The sequence below is a fragment of the Hippichthys cyanospilos genome, chromosome 10, assembly GCF_059441005.1.
Source record: "Hippichthys cyanospilos isolate Australia breed blue-spotted pipefish chromosome 10, RoL_Hcya_1.0, whole genome shotgun sequence".
Taxonomy (NCBI): domain Eukaryota; kingdom Metazoa; phylum Chordata; class Actinopteri; order Syngnathiformes; family Syngnathidae; genus Hippichthys; species Hippichthys cyanospilos.
Window position 1 is genome coordinate 6,667,042 of NC_142378.1, and position 17,492 is coordinate 6,684,533.

Genomic DNA, 17,492 nt, shown 5'->3' on the forward strand with positions numbered 1-17,492 from the left:
TATTATCCGAAGTGAAACTGACCTATCATTGTAAATGAGCAATCTCTTCCTCTCAAATTTACTGGTAAATGTAATATATTCACAAAAAACAGACATTTGAACAGGGGTGTGTAGACTTTTTATATCCGCTGTGTACTTTTCCTATTATCAGATATTTGTGCATTCTCTCAGCGTTTTGTGGCTAAAATAAAATGGAAATGTGTGATTTGTACATAAAAGGGACTTTTTACTATGAAATGTTACCTAAAAACATTTAAAAATTGGACATTTTTCTAAGAGAAAAAAGAGGACAGATAAATATGATGATTTTTGTATAAACAAAAAGTCAGGATGGCAGTGCCTGACAAAAGACCGATGAGGCCATAAGACATTTTCGTCTGCTGTCCCGGTTCTGCTCGCCGGCTTTGGAAAGGTTGGTGCACTCGTTCCCACTGGGTGAGAATAGCCCGACGGGCCCCCTCCCACTTGCCCGGTCCGGTCAGGCGGTACTGATAAGGGGTGCATGGACCCAGCAGCACCTGCCACGCCAGTTTGGGGTCAGTGAAGAAGAGTCGCAAGAGGTTGGGTCGAACCCCAGCCTCCATGGCCAGGGAGTCCAAGTACGGGAGGACGTCCACCTGCACGGGGTTCTTCTCAGCGTTGGTGAAACTGAAGTCAAAACAAAAACTACCAATCATCAAGAAACCAGGAGAATTTGTTCATTAGTAAAACAATTTTCATTAAAACAATTTAACTGATGATAAATTAAAATTCAGTATTAAAAAAAAAAGATCAAATTTCTTTAAATTATTGGTTGAATAAATACATTTAAAAAATGCAAATTAGCCAATTGAACAATTTTTCATGTTGGTTGAACATTTCGGTTAATCTGATAATAAGATTTGGGTAATTTATTGTTAATCAAAACTGAAAAATAAACAGATTACTATTGTAAATAATCAGACGAATTTCAATCGAATGGTTTAATTACTATTAATAATTAAATATTTAACAATTATTTACTGTAAACAATTACATGTAACAATTGGCAAAAGTATAAACATTGGACCCATACCAATTGTGTCTGTTTTGTTTTTGTCTCTCGATGTCCTTCATCATGTCCTCCTGTGAGGGGGGACTTATTAAACCTGCATCAGGAAACACAGCCAGCAACAGTGGATGAGTGAATGCCCAACTATGTGATTTTCCAATCTCCCCCAAACTGCAAAACGTCAAAAATGAAATGATTGGGCTTCAACTTCTACATCCTTCCACACATTTTGTGAGCGATTTTTATGGGTTTTTACAGAGGACAAGTGGACAAGTGAACGGTTGATGATTTCTTTCCTGGTAAAACCAAAGGCAGTCATATTTTGACGTAGGGGTTAATTAACGGATATACAGTGGTACCTCGGTACTCGACCGCCTCTATACTCGACCAAATCGGTGCTCGACCAAAAAATTCAAGTAGATAATGCATCGGACCTCAAACAGATTTTCGGTCCTCGACTAGCCGAGCCGAGCCGAGCCGAGCCGACCCGAACGGCCAGCGGGTAAGCGCCAGTTCAACTCAGACCGCCAGCGGAGTAAGACGTTTGTTCGAGTATTTCTTCCCGGATTTAAACTTTTTCGTGTTGCTCTAGCCCTTAATAATGGGTCCAAAGAAAGACAGTGATAAGGGGAAGGCAAAGAGGAAAACAATGAGGACCACTATTGAACCGAAGAAGGAAATTATAGCAAAATATGAACGCGGTGTACCTCGCGTCGCAGTTAGCTAGCGTCATCATGGAAGGAGTAACTCCCTCCCGTCCTCTCCACATCCATTCCTGTATGCCATCAACCACTCTCCAAAACGTAAGTAAATTATACAAAATGGTTTATAATGCTTTATTTATCTTTATCTTTATCATGTACTGCTTGTGCACATTTACTTGTGCACACATACTTTCCATTATTTCTTATGGGAAAATTGCTTTCGGTGTTCGAACAAATCGGTGCTCGACCACCACCTCAGAACGGATTATGGTCGAGTACCGAGGTACCACTGTAGTTGTTTTTTAGTCCATATAAATTGACAATATTTCAGTCGGAAAGGGAGCTAAAATACTACAGTTTCAGTCAGGCAAGGCGTCACACTTTTTTTTGTCCTGTGAAATGTCCGGGGCTTCTTTTGTTCCAAACTCACCAAGCAAAAAGGCACACCAAGATGTCCCAAGAAGTTTGAAATTAACAGACGTTGTCTGCAAATAGTGATGGAATGGGTGGTTGAGTTTCATTCATAAATTGATGGCGGGAATGACTCACCTGACTTATTGACTTATTGGCTGATAGCACTCAGTGTTATGAGTATAAATAAAACAAAGCAATTTGTTGGTCATTCTGATGGGTTTAGGGTCAGGTCAAATTATTGCCATGGTGTGCGAGTTGTGATTGTTAAAACTAAACAGCCACTTAAAAAATACCAAGAAATGTCTTTATATGTTGAATAATGAACACGGTTGTTGGAATAAGAACTAAGCAAATGAAGCCACCCGTTTTCAACCTTCACAGGGCGGAACCATTTTACCCAGCTCTGCTGTCGACTTTAATTGCTGCCAAAGTGTTCTTGGGTTCACACTGCAAATGTCACAGGTCACCAGTTTTGGTCACATGATGAAAGATTAGTCAAAATACTAAGTTTAGACTAGTTGGGGCACTCAGATCATTACAAAGCCATTTGTCCTTGAGTTCCTCCTTAGTTAAGCTAGCAAGCTAGCAAGCTAGCGTGTATCTTTCGATATCTCTGTGGCCCAGTGAGCCTCTATCACAAAGGTGTCAAACACAAGGTCCGGGAGTCAGATCTGGCTCGCCACATAATTTTATGTGGCCGGCAAAAAGCTGATATAGTTTCTGGCTAAAATACAGAACTTGCAAGTTGTCTTAAAAAAAACAACTATATTTTGTCCCCAATCTGAATTTTTCGAGCAGTTTTTACTGGCCTCTGATTTCAAAACTAAAGTGTGTGACAAACAAAGCTATACTTTGACAGAAACAATAACTACAATGTGGCCCACGATAAAAATGAGTTTGACACCCCTGCTTTATCCGCTAACTAGCTAGAGTGTACCTTTAAAAACCCGAACCGCCCAGCGAGACTGCAGCTCTGCCTGGAGGTTGACGGACCCGAAGCCGTCGACCAAGCCAATCACTGCCAGCGTGGCCGGGACAAGTCCGATCGCAAACACGTGACGGTATAGGCCGTGTTGGGGGCCTGGACCGCACTTGGCTTGCAGATCACGGGGCAAAAATGGGAAGCTGTAATCATAGCCCGTGGCAAACACCACCACGTCCACCTGCCACACAACAGAGGTCCCGGTCCAGTGACACATTACAACTAAACATATCAAGGAAATCATCCAAACGTCACAATAAGAATCATGCGGATCTTATCTTTATTTACTCAGTAATGAACTTTGTGTGTAAGTGGATTTCAAAGCAGATATACAATCTGGCTGGAAACCATGACAAAACCTGTTGTATGATTGGCAATAGGTGGTTTGTTGTACCTTCTGCCATCTAGTGGACGATCATTGTTCTGCCGGGCTTTCTGTCTCTGAGACAGATACTTTAGATCAGGGGTCCCCAAACCTTTTCATCCGAGGGCCATGTTATAATTCTCTTCTCAGATCGGGGGGCAGGTCAGTTTGTAACAAAAATCGTGAAGATCACAGGGATGTCTGAACGTGAACGTTTATTGTTCCGGGGGCCGGGCAATAGTTTGGGGACCACTGAGTCATTCAATGCCAAATCTCCTGGTGGGTTTAACTGAGCCTATTTTGTTGTTAATAACCTAAAATTAATATTCAATGAGTATTCAATTTCAACATTTAATAACGGATAATATTTACTGATCCACTGTTTCAACGGCAAATTATATGTCAAAAGTTAAAGTTTTGTAAATAAACCCTGTAGTTCCTGAGATATACAATTTTAAAGGAAGGTGGCCACACCCCTTTTTGCTAAAAACAAAAAATTCTGGTGGCCTTTGTCCCAAACCCCTGTTCTGTTTGACCTAGAATTTGAGATTTAGTGCTGCAGCATCACTTCAACAAGTTTCAACTAAATCAAAATCGGCTTGGTCAAACTTTTCCAACTTTTTTGGATGATTGGGCATGGAATGACCTACTTACCTTGTGTACCACAGTACCATCATCAAAGATGGCGTCGGAAGCTTGGAAGCACTTGATGTTGGGTTTGACTTGCACGCGTCCTGCGATAATACGAGCCGGCAGGTCATCGTTCACCACAGGAATTTGAGCGAAAAACCTGACAACACAGCACAGTGTAGCAGTCGCCATATTTTAGACAACCGCCATAATATGGTTCTTTTTTGCAGGAATTTGAAAACATTTTGTACCAAATATTCAAAACAAACATTCATTCAATCAATTGATGTTTAAAAACTCGCCTTACGTGTGTTTTGGTCTGATCCCATACAGACAATGATCCAAGGACTGATTGAGCGCCTTTTCAGTCATCTGATTAACCCACGAAGGAAACAGTCTCCTTTTGAGTGCATCCATCCGGGAATTCCAAAAAAGGTCACTAGGGAGGCCGCCGGGACCCACGCGACCCACCACCCACCCTCCGCTCCTTGTACTGAGGTACACCTGCACAGTTAGCATAAACACTGAGGTTGAAAGATAGCCTCTCTACAGGGAATGGCGTTACCTTCTCGGCAACTCGACTGATATCCACGGCGATGTCGCCTCCCGAGTTTCCCATGCCAACCACCACCACCCGTTTCCCTTGCAGACCCTCAGGGCTACGATATTCCCAACTGTGGAAATATTTACCTTCAAACTTCTCGATACCTAAAACAAAACACAAAAGATTGGATTCCTAGCCCTAATATATATATATATATATATATATATATATATATATATATATATATATATATATATATATATATATATATATATATATATATTAGTACACTCATACCTGTAAAGTCATTGAGGGGTAGATGCGGCGTGGTATAATGTCCCGTACAGACCATCACAGCATCGAAAAGATGAGTCTCTTGCTGGCCGTTGCACCGCTTAGTCTCCACCTCCCAACGGCCACTAGCAGCAAAGTCCGGAGTCTGCCTCACCCCCACCACAGCAGTCTGAATGGAATCCATGTAGACGTACCCCACAAACACTGTGCTCGACAGTACATATTTCAGCTCACCATGGGAAGACATTTTTACACATTTTGTTTTCAATATTAATTTATTCAGCTACAGCCATCAAAGATCTACTGGACAAGCAGTACTAAATACAAACCAGCTAAAATTGATCTTTGATGTTTATAGTCCCCAATGGCAATTAATAAATTAAAATGAACGTTTTAAAAGTGTTTTGGGTGTTATATAGTGATGGTGGGTATTTACTAGGCATATAGAAACATAGATTACCACTCAAAAAGATAAAAAATAATCCAAATACGATTAAAAAATATTTTTATATATATTTATACTCCACTTGTGAAATTGTGGTGACCGCACCTGGAAGCGGATGTGCTGCAGCAAACCGAAGGACTCTGCGTAGAGGCGCAGGTAGAGCAGCACCTCAGAGTGATGCATGTTGTTGGGGAAGTGGGCTGGCGAGGGGAAGTCGCTGAAGGACATCATCTCCTTGGAGCTGTTGATCACCACCGAGCGGTAGATGTTGGCTCGCCCAGGCTCCGGTTCTTCCTGTCAGGATCCCAGATTGAAGGATTAGTGCAGTGTGAATCGCGGAGATGGAATAACAATTTAAAGTACGTTTCATTATCTGATTAAGCGGTGGAATTCCCAATATCCGAGTTTTAGGGAACGCAACATAAAACTGAATCACGTGAACAAACGACGTCCAATTGTGGACGAATTACGATCGCAACCCCAATTTGTTGTGCATTTTAGAGTTCTCTTTGATTTAGTTTGGCTCGCTCTCACCTTGAATCTCCACAGACCGCCAATGTCGGGGCCGCTCTCGAAGCAGGTGGGCTCCAGTCCTTCATCCAAGCAGGATTTGACGCTGGTCAAGCCCGAGGGCCCGGCACCGATTACAGCTACCGTCTGAACCATGCTGCCTTTAGTTTTGGTGAGTCTTGAACCGAAGCGAATACACACATCTGACGAAGTGACTGCTTGACTAACCGCTTTAAGGCCATATTCTAAAAGTTATTTTTTAACACGCCTGGTTTGCGCATTTCCAAGGCATGATTCTCCGTTTTGACTTCTGACACCCAATGAGGGCAAAAAAAACTGCAGCGTTTTCAAGAGGCGTGTCTCTGCCAGGGCAGATCTAATAGTATACATTTCAGAATGTCACTTAAAAATAAATTTTACATTAAAAAATAATCCTATTAATGTATACATTTCTTGTGACAGATTACAGTCATATTATTTTAAAGAGTGGAAATGCACTAATTTCAGGATATAACGTCTGGTGCTGAAACGTGGGCTCTCGAATTTTGGTTTGAGATTTTGTAAAAAGTAACAAATTAATCACATCATTACAATTAATCATCTTATTTTAAGACTGATCCAATTGAAAACATGTTAAACACAGAAACAGACAACACAATGTACAACAATGATGTTAATTTCTATTACTTAAATTAGTGTTGCGAGTTTCTTCAACATGCTTGCAGTGAGCCTGTTCCAACCATGAACCGAAGACCTCTCCAACTCAGGCATCTTGGTTGGATTTTTTTTTTTTTTTAATTCTTGTATCTCATTGATGTTGGAGCATTTTTTTTTCGATTGATGTTCATTTTTTTCTCATGAAGTGCGATGTCATGTTGGCGACTAACAATAGCTCGGCAGGCCCCCGGTCGACCGGGATCAACACAATGGTCACCCCTGATCTAGAGTTAACGATGAACCACAACAGTGGAAAAGTGCTAAGAATGCTCGGTATAAATTTTACACATAAACCAGGTTTAAACGTGTCACAGAATGATCATCCTGCGCTGATGTAAATGTTTAATTTGTGTCCAGAAGCATGCAGCACATTCCACAATTTTGACTCAGGTTGGTATGCATTTTTCTCCTTAGCCTGTGTTGAATGATTAAATTTTATTATTTTATTTATTATTACATTGAATTAGTAAATTATAGTTAAACTATAACTAACTAACTAACTAAGAAGCAAGACGAGACAATATTTTTACATTACTGTGATAAGTAGCTCTCATGTTTAGGTAGCTAGCTCATATTGTGCGTGGCAACGTATCGTGTAGCTAGCTAGCTTGCGAACTAGCTAACAATATGTTGCCACACACGATATGTGTTAGATTGAGGTAATAGTCGCTGTTTTTACATAGCTAGCTTGCGTACTAGCTAAACAATACGTAACCACACGAAATATGTGCTTGTTTGAGGTAACAATCACTTTGTTTATAAACGTAACGGTGCATAATTGTAAACATTTAGCTGTACACTAGCTTAGAAGCTTACAAGTCCTGGAACACGAGAGTCCATTAAGGGCTGTAAAAGCATCCATACAGCAAGGCCGCACTGGAGAAAAGCACCATACTCAGTTTGGATGGCGTTCTTGGTCGTGGTACCAATCTGATCTTCAGAGCTTTCGGTTGCACATTTGTGTTAAATGGCCGAACCACACGGTCCCACTGAGAGAAGATGGCCTGTCGAGCCCCGGCCCAGCGACCCGGCCCTCTCAGTCGATACTGATAGGAGGTGCAAGGTCCAAACAACACCTGGAATGCGAGTCTGGGATCGCTTAGAAGTAGCAGCGCCACGTTTGGCTTAACTCCGATCTGAGAAGCCACTGAGTCCAGGTAGGGCATGTAGTCTACCTGGATTGGGGTACGCTCCGAGCAAGCATACCTAAAAAAGGGGAAACCCCATTTTTAAATTCAAAAGTGTCAATTAAAAATGATCCTGAATATTTTTTTTTAACCTTTTGAGCATATTTTCTGTTTCCATGGCAATTTCTTCCAGCATCTTCTCCTCGGAAGGTAAATTCGATAAACCTAAACAAAATTGGGAAAAACTGTTTTCCGATAATCAAGTCTGCCGGACAAGGTTTTGAGGGTTTACCTTTGAAAACTCTGGTAGCCCAGCGGGCCTGTATCTCTGCTTGGGGTGTGATGGACCCCAGGGCGTGGATAAAACCCACCACAGCCAGGGTGGGTCTGGAGAGCTTAGGCGGGAACACACACTTGTAGAGACACAGGCGGTAACCAGATTTCTCCTGCAGGGACGGCGGCAGGAAGGGGAAGCTGTAGTTGTACCCTGTGGCGAATACCACCACATCCACCTGGGAAAATAAATTCATACACGAACTCCTGGGTGTCAAAGGTCATAGTGGTCCCTGATGGAAGTTTTGCCATCTAATCCCATTTGCAAGCGTTTGGGAAAGAATGCATGGTGCCATTTTGAACATCTACCTGTTCTCACAATCTATAGCAATTTTATGACACTGAAGGGTTAAATAAGTATTCATACTGCTTGAACTGTTTCAAATTTTCTGAAGCTATATTTGATTCTAATTTTGCCATTTTGAGCAATAAAATGTAATATTTTGTCAAATTTCACAGAGAAAATTATGCACAGTATATAATTAAAAAAACAACAACAACTTACTGTTGACAGAAAATGCTATCACATGTGGACAGGGTTCAGATCATGACTCATCACGGCTAATCTGTTTTCTGGGATTGGCCATGTGATATTCACAAGCTGAGCTGTGATTGGTGGTTACCAGAGCCCCAGTAAACTTGATGACATTTCAGTCGGCAGAAGTGGCAGAATGTGTTTTCAACGTATCGATTGTACATGAAGAATAATGATGTTAGCAAACAATTTGTGGACAAAATATTAACGTTTTACAGCAGAAAATGATAAAATATCAAACCCGAAAATTTTCTGTTGTGATTTTTGTTTTAAAGATCCATTCGAAGTCGCATTAAATTGTCAAGTGAAATGAAGAGTACAGTATAATCCAGTATTTAATCAATAATAAATCTATATAATAAATCTGCATTTTCAGTTAGCAGCAGCCTTCAAATGGACTCAGCAGTTGTCAGTATTGGAACAGCAACATTTAAATTAAATAATTTCAGTCAACCAGGCGTTTTTTTTTTTTTCCAGGTGTATTTGTGAGAGGCATTCAGTGGTATTTGAATGTACCTGGTCTACAGTACTGCCGTCAGCAAAGACCAAAGTGGATCCATTGAACTCCTTGACGTTTGCCTTCAACCTAACGCGACCAGAGATTATCCGAGCCGGTAGGTCGTCACTCACCACGGCATTTTGTTCAAAAATCCTTAGGAAGACATGGACACATTTAGCATGTATTCTAGTACACTGTGTGTGTGTGTGTGTGTGTGTGTGTGTGTGTGTATATATATATATATATATATATATATATATATATATATATATAAAAATTACAATAGACATATTTTAGAAAAAATATTATGAGAATACAGTTGCAATATTTCTCAAATCTTTACACACATTTATATATTTTTTTTTCAAAATAAAAAAAAGTAGTATCAGAGCCATAACAGACATTGTGACGTCGATGTAGAATTATACCTTGCAAAGTCCCTCTTAGCAAAGAGAATCTTTCTCGCTCCCCACTTGCCGACTATAAATAAGATTATAATTTATATAAGATTTATAAGTATACCTAAAACTATCGTTTTTAACATTAACAAAAGAAAGGAGCACTATAAATCTACTTCCAACAACTGTTAACTACTTTTTATAGCATTAATAAAAGTTATAGATTAGTCTAAAACTGAAAAAATAACCAAATTTATCAAGCGTCTGAAAAAAATGATGACAATCCTTATTTTATTGCAATTATACGTCACATGGCAAAAACCAAACCTTTTCCTTGCGCTCACCAGGGGGGCGGGTGGGGCAACTATTTGAGAAGGACTACTGCTGTATGAGAAATTATCTGCGTCACACCAGACAGGATGCGGTGTTTCTGTGTGAAAGTGCTTAATTAACCCTGACTGGGTTCTGCATAATAAAGCAAATAAAAATGGCGTCTTCCATTGTAACTCTGATACTACCTCCTAAAGTCATCAGAAGTGTGACGTCGGTACCCGTGTCGTGGCTTCAGTCCATAGAGCTCATGATTAAAGACCCGGTTGAACATCTTCTCCGCCATCCTGTTGCTTTGAGAAGGGAACAATCTTTGAAGAAACATATCCACGCGAGAGGCGAACATCATGTCCACCGGGAGGCCCCGGGGTCCCACGCGGCTCACCACCCATGCGCCACTCCTCGAGCTCAGGTACACCTGCGGGTCAGCATGCAATAACCCAAATTACATTTATTAGGCTTGCACTAAAATAGAGGAAAATTAATTATAAATAATAGGAAAGACAGTTTGTTTATCTACTTCAATTTTAGTTGATAACTTTGTGACTACTGACTTGTAATTCATATTCCAGCGGTCACTATAATAACTTCACAAATTAGTGTGTTCTTAACAGTTAGTCAAACAGTAATGCAAGGTGAAGGTTCGAACTTACCGCTGATCAGTTACATAACACACACTCCTGGTAGTGTGATAACTAAGTGGTTGTGCCATGTTGAAATCTGACATTTTGTCAACACCTGGGTGAAATTTCAGCTCCCTAGTGTGTTCTTTCAATGCTTTTCCTTTGATGTATTATGCCAAAATACTGCACAAAGGTTAATTCAGTATCACTGGTTCTCAACCTGGGTTTGATCGAACCCTAAATGTGTCAGATGTATTAAAAAAATAAAATAAGCTTTGTTTTTTTTTTGCCCCCCCCAAAAGATTTTATAATTTGAAAATAGCATTTTACTACATTGCAAATTTGATTGATCAACATGAACTCCTTCCCCAATCAAATTTTAAATGAAAGAAGTGTAGCTTCTGTTGTAGTACTTTTAAGAGAAACACACCTGTTCAGCAACCCGGCTGATGTCCACTGCGATGTCGCCTCCCGAACTCCCGACCCCGATGACAACCACCCTTTTCCCCTGCATTCCCTCAGTGTTTCTGTATTCCCAGCTGTGAAAATACTTGCCGTCGAAGCTTTCTATACCTGCAGTGGGTCGAAAAAGCAAAAAAAAAAAAAAAAGTATGTGAAACCGTGATTTATTTCAAACAGTACACACGTTAGGTGGGTGTGTATTTTGTTCATTTTTGGGTCATTTTCTTCCATATCATTCTTGCATTTTTTTTAGCCAAGGGATAGCACACTCCTGCTAGTGTGATAACAGTGATTGTGGCATGTTGAACTTTGACATGTTGTCCCCATCTGGGTGAAATTTCAGCTCCCTAGTCTTTGAATGGTTTGGGAAATGCCTTTGATGTCAAGATCATAGGATCAGACAAAATACCACGCGACAGTTAATTTGACAATAAATGTGAGAGTTGAGTCAAATTTTGTGTATTCAAACAACTCTAATGGAAATGTGCATCCAAGTTACGTTATTGTGACCACCAAAGGGGTCCTCATGGGTAAAAAAAAAACAAAAAACAAACTGAAAATTGAGGTCAAGTGTTCCCTGTTTACTGCCTGGATTACGTTCAGAAAAATACACACAGTAACCGAAACCCGTGAGGTAGACATGGAAATGACATAAAACTGATTTTTTTGAACGTGTGGTCCGACATAGAAGATAGAAAAATAGCGAGGTTAAATAAGATCTATGTAGTAGAGTAAATCAAATTGAACTGTGCGATTACCTGGAAAGTCTTTAAGTGGCAGATGAGGTTTGGTGAAGTGTCCTGTGCAGACCATTACGGCGTCAAAAATTTCCCTCTCCCGCTGGCCATCGCGTCCCTCAGTCTCTACCGTCCATTGACCGGTGTTGGCAAAGTCTGCAGTCTGCCTAACGCTGACCACTGTGGTCTTGAATAAGACCACGTTGGGGGGCAAAGGCATTCTTGGATGAGTTCTCCTACCACAAGCCTAAATCATTCATAATTCATTCTGATTAATAATGGGTTTGTGCTGGATCTTTCTAAACCCAGCCTATTCATTTTTTCGTACACTGTTGTGTCCAATTTGTCTCAACAGGATAACAAATCTAAATGCATCCCAGCAAAACATAAAACATCGTTGAAGATGTTATACCGCCCTCTAGTGATCGCACCAGGAACTACTAGGGTCGTTTAAATTAGTCAAGATGTTGACCAAAAACTAATCTCCACTGCAATGGACACAAATGAATAGGATTGCTCTCGGAAGGATATTAACTTATTCATTCCCACTGATGGCTTTAGACTTCAAAGATTATATTTTACTGGGTTGCTCCTGCATAAGTTAACTCATTCACTGCCATTGACAACTATAAGAGTCAAATATCATATTTAACTGGACTGGATGTGAAAGAGATAATTAAGATGTAACATCTCTCAGTTTTGAATGGGTGATGGGGTGATTCAGGTGATGGCCATTTTGCCACATAGTGTTGATTGAAAATAACATCCCAGTTGCTCAGAGCTCAGGTAACTACTAATGTGATTTCGGTCATGTGATGTATTTGTTACTGTTTTTGATGCATTTTTTTAATTCAATACTCATTTAAAGCATTTAGGAGCATTTTTAGAGGCTTGGAACGGATTAGTCTATTTACATGTAAAAAGCGGCCCCACACAAGATTCCGGACAGAATTAATTTCGTAAGTAGAAGTGCCACTGCACATCCATAAGATTTGCACATGTTTTACAAATAAAAATAGTTGACATCTGACAGTGGGATTTTTTTTTTTTTTTTTGCATAACAAACTTGACATGCTTCTGGCCCAGTTGAGTATGAGGCGAAGTGTATTTAAGAGTGACAAAAAATGAGGTGTGTCTTTTGCAGCCGTTTTGTACCCTCAGGGTATTTTGACAAAATCATGTCTTAGACACGTTATTAGGCTCAAGTCTTCCTTGAGCACGGCATTCATAGTTCCTAACATAAGACGCTACAGAGTATGGTTACCCTTAGGGCGCCTAGAGTTAGTTGAAAAATGTGCTTTAATTTGACTCTTGCAGCCTACTCTTATCGCACACCTATATGTTCCCTCTAAGCTACATGCTTGCGCAATTTTGCACTGCTTTCAGACTCTCAGCCGACAAGGAAATGCATACAGTGCTAAAACAACATCAAACTCTCTATGTATTAGTGTCTTGTACTGTATTTTCATATTCACCTCATGCTAAAAACCGAACTATTTGGCACATGTACAATATAGTATATGTAAGCATATAAATGTATGATGTCTGTAATACTTAGTGGTTACAATATTTAAAAATAAGTTGAATTAATAGTCAAAAGTATGTGTGTGTCCTATAAATGGTAACTTAAAGATTTTCTTTTTCTTTTTATTCAACATCATTCAAGGAAGACTGATCTATCAGCCACATAAACAAAGATATGCATTTTTACATTTCTTTTTATAATTTCCATAACGGGACAAGCTAGAGGGAGGATTTCAGTTGGCTGTTAGCAGCCAGTGCCTGTTGCAGCAGCTCGTGTTAGCCGAAGTTAGTATTGGCATTATTTTCAGTAAAAGAAGCGAGCAGACTGAACATAGGTCCGAGTCCATCCTTGTTCATGCACAGGAATATTACTAAAATGGAGAGGGTCGTGTTTATTAATCGTTGTCTTTTGGCATATACATACAATCATAAACTTGGTGGTACACGGATAGCGCGCAACTTCGGGTACTCGTGGCAAAATGAACTCGAGCTGCGTTGTGCAGAAGAGAAAAAAAAAACAATTGCTTTGAATGCATTCCACGTTACACTGGCATGGCGTTCACTGACTGCTCACAATGTGGGAAATCTGAAACACAGTTAACTTAATCCATAAAAAATATATAACTGCTGTATATGAACACAAGGAAAATAAAGAATAAAAAAATGAGATTCTGTTTTGTTTGCGTTTTTACTTAGTCGCCAAACTCTCGGTGCGTTTTATACCTGGTAACAGAAAATATGAGAATTTGACCCCAACATTAACGGTGAATCCCATACACAGGTGTTAAATTGCGGGAATTACGAAATTTGACTAATCTTACCTAAATCCTAAAAATTCAATTACAGTCTTCCTCCTTATTTGCTCGTTTCTGACAAAATGTGACTTATTTGATATAGATCACTTTGTGAGCAACATCAGACATGCACACCATGACTTATTGTGTACTTGTCTGATGTTGCTCACCATATTCCAAGGCCTGCTCAAGGAGTTTGTGTGAATGCTCAAACGCATCGAAAATGAGAGGAAACGTTGCCAGCACACTCACTTGAAAACGGATGTGCCGCAGCAGGTTGAAGTTTTCCGCATACTGTCGCAGGTAAATCAGCACCTCGGAGTGGTGCATGTTGTTGGGAAGTTCTGCAGGAGGCGGGAAGTCACTGAAGGCCATCCTCTCCTTTGAACTGTTGAGGACCACGGACTCGTAGATGTTGGCCCGCCCGACCTCGGGTTTCTCCTATTGCGTGTGAAAATCACGTTTTTTTTTCACAGTTCAGCCAAAAGAATTTCCGTTCGTGAGCAAACCTTGAATCTCCATAAACCGCCGATGTCAGGCCCGCTCTCGAAGCAGGTGGGCTTTAGGCCTTCTTCCAAACAGGATTTGATGCTGGTCAGGCCTGAAATCCCGGCGCCGATCACGGCTACCTTTAGAACCATGCTGGAGACCAGAGATGGCGTAGTAAAGCTCAAGCGGTTTGCGTTTGTTACCGGGCTGCATTCCAGTTATATGTTCTCTTCTCAGATCTGATTGGATGACAACTTGGAGGGAAAATTATGCAACGTTTACAAAAAACTCTGAAAAAAATATCATGTTCTCATGGCGCATAGTGTGTGGAATATTGAGGTAATAAATGAATTTATTATGGAATTAGACTAGCATAAAATGTGCAGAAAAACATTTAAATGGATACATTATAATGGATATGATCTGAAATAAGAGTGTTTGGCCTGAGGTTGTCATAAACACGACTGCTGCTTTTTTCTTGTTAAAGCGCATGCCCGTTGCAAAAATGCAACACACCCCAATCACAATTGAAATATTGGCAGAGATCTATCAGTTTTTCCACATGAATTCCTCAGTATATTTGTCAATGCATACATTCCTTATATTTGCATGCACCGTTTTGGACATTTACCATAAAACAAAAGAAAATATTCGCCATAATTTACAGAGAGCTGTTTGTAATAGCTTTACATGCAGAAACTATTGTGTAAAAATGTAACACAAACAGGATTACTGTACTTAAACATCACACATCAAGCACATTACCTTAAATGAGGCCTTGTCCTCAAAGGCACGAAATTTTCTCCCTTTACTTCATCCCCTTTCACAACAAAAGTGAATTTTCAGACGTCTTTAGAGAGTCGGATGTCAGATATGTGTAGGCGTGGGTGAGTGTGCATGTGTGTGTATAGTCTTTATATTATGTTCACTAACCACGCCCTCTTTCAGTTGTCAGCTGAAGTTGTCAGTCTGGTGAATACTTCATTGAGGAATACAAAAGTGAAATTAAAAGATAATTTGAGTTTTCAGTCGTGACATGAACACACAATGGCAACATGTCAGAAAGAAAAAAAAAACACAGAACATGAAATGCGAGGTAGGATATAGGAAAAGATCTTGCTGGTTTTTCTAGTGTAACTTCGTCATGTAACAAAATTATTCAGTATTTGCATCAGGAGAAGAAAAAAAAAGGATCTCAGTTTTTTTCCCCTGTATAATCCCTTCAGATTAGGAGTATTTGTATAGACGGCAAAAGAAAACATTCTACACTTTTTGATTTTAATGTTGCATGTTATAACTTATAAGAAATAAAGTGTAGATCTAAGATAAGGGCAGTGTAAATGTGCATATAGTTGCAGGTTTTTTTTTTTTTTTTGGTATAGTAAACGAGCTCTGGTAGAAGGGGGCCTTTGCGCCGTTGTGGGAGAGAAGACAGATGACTTTTTTTTGTGCCACGGTCAGGTTATTGCTTCTGAAAATATTTTTCAGATCATAATTTTTTCACTGAATTCACAATGATTCAAACGGATTGCCCCAAACTGCTGTCATATAAATGAAAGAAATACGCTGACCTCTGCCCTAGACGCCTGCGGAGTTCAGAATCTGTCTGCCTGTGCCTCTGTCAAATCCAACAAAATCCTATTACACCAGTTGCACCACAAATTAGACATTCTTTTAGCTGGTATAAATTCAACTCTACTTTCTGTCATCAAATTACCAGATGCATTAGATTGTGGAATGTTGACTATTGTGCCAGTTTTTACAGAGTGAAAGTCATACTTTTATGATGTTGTGTTCTAGAGAGAATCGCATTGCATATTTTTTAGATTTAATCATATTTTTCCGAGTTAAATATATATGTGTATATATATATATATATATATATATATATATATATATATATATATATATATATATGTGTATATATATATATATATATATATATATATATATATATATATATATATATATATATATATATATATATATATGTGTGTATATATATATATATATATATGTGTGTATATATATATATATATATATATGTGTATATATATATATATATATATATATATATATATATATATATATATATATATTATACTATGTAGTAGATGTAGATACTGTAGTGTGGAGATGAAAATGATTAAACTGTCTTTCTAAAGTTAAACGCCTCAAGATTTATTTCGAAACTAACAGGCTATTATGTGTTTTGTTTGTAGCTTCTTATGACCTTGTTGCTAACTTTGAGTGAGCAAACAATAACCTCTTTTTTTGCTTTATAAGTCATTTAAAGTATTGTTCCTGAAATTCTGCGAGCTCACAGACTTGCTAGCAACCTGTCAGTTTATACAGAAATAAATCTTAGTGAGCATATGGTGATATAAGTAGAATGGTAAATAACTAGCATGTGAATAAACAGAAAACCAGTCTGCTGTTTGTTTGTTTTTTTTACAGCGTTCAACTTGTTTGTTCTACTTGAATGTTAATTAAAGCCATAGGTTATGCTATCCTCAGCTGAACTCAATGTCTCATTGGATCCGGCAAGAGTCATGTGACATTATATAAGTGTAATAAGAGGGTATGGGGTTTTTAGGGGGTGTGGTTTGCAGCTTTACCAGCACAAACACTGAAAATGTCTTGAGGGCAGAAAGGATCTAATGCTTACCCTGTTAAACAGCATCAAAAACATGAACATAAGGAGAGAAAGAAAAAAAAATCTTTCTAGAAAAATGTGTACATTTCTGAAATAAAGGAATTTCTGGTTCTCGTGTAATCAAAAATGAGACAAAGATATATACAGTAATTTCAAATATTTTCCATCAGTAATGTTACACACCCCACAAATCTTTTAAAGAGGGATTTTTTTTTAATCCAAGATATGTCTGCGAAAGTGATGCCTTGAGATGATTTCTGTAGCATTCTGCTCATAATTACAAACACGTTTCTCAAGTCATCTTTTCCCCTTGAAACAAATGGAAATGCCATTAATCAGGTCTAGCCTTCA

General features: G+C 39.1%; 2 protein-coding genes and 1 long non-coding RNA gene across 3 annotated transcripts in view; 1 reads left to right on the forward strand and 2 right to left on the reverse strand.

The window, feature by feature from the left end:
• On the reverse strand, window positions 1–6,211 carry LOC148416843 (flavin-containing monooxygenase 5-like). Its single transcript, XM_088424811.1, has 9 exons — window positions 5,942–6,211; window positions 5,513–5,701; window positions 4,966–5,131; window positions 4,690–4,832; window positions 4,432–4,628; window positions 4,149–4,284; window positions 3,086–3,311; window positions 1,055–1,127; window positions 1–648 (listed from the first exon to the last, which is right to left on the reverse strand). The coding sequence occupies exons 1-9, from the start codon at window positions 6,071–6,073 to the stop codon at window positions 273–275; spliced, it is 1,638 nt and encodes a 545-aa protein (XP_088280937.1). The 5' UTR covers window positions 6,074–6,211; the 3' UTR covers window positions 1–272.
• LOC148416844 (uncharacterized) overlaps window positions 5,571–17,492 on the forward strand; it is a 23,393-nt gene continuing 11,471 nt past the window's right edge. Inside the window, exons 1-4 of the long non-coding RNA XR_015866895.1 lie at window positions 5,571–5,766; window positions 5,957–6,089; window positions 9,107–9,243; window positions 10,095–10,268. This is a non-coding gene — a long non-coding RNA (uncharacterized LOC148416844). The remainder of the gene's footprint in view (window positions 5,767–5,956; window positions 6,090–9,106; window positions 9,244–10,094; window positions 10,269–17,492) is intronic.
• On the reverse strand, window positions 7,039–14,637 carry LOC148416845 (flavin-containing monooxygenase 5-like). The gene is made up of 9 exons (XM_088424812.1): window positions 14,506–14,637; window positions 14,249–14,437; window positions 11,700–11,865; window positions 10,910–11,052; window positions 10,078–10,274; window positions 9,146–9,281; window positions 8,054–8,273; window positions 7,914–7,986; window positions 7,039–7,840 (listed from the first exon to the last, which is right to left on the reverse strand). Exons 1-9 carry the CDS (start codon window positions 14,635–14,637, stop codon window positions 7,474–7,476), a joined length of 1,623 nt encoding a protein of 540 aa, XP_088280938.1. The 3' UTR covers window positions 7,039–7,473.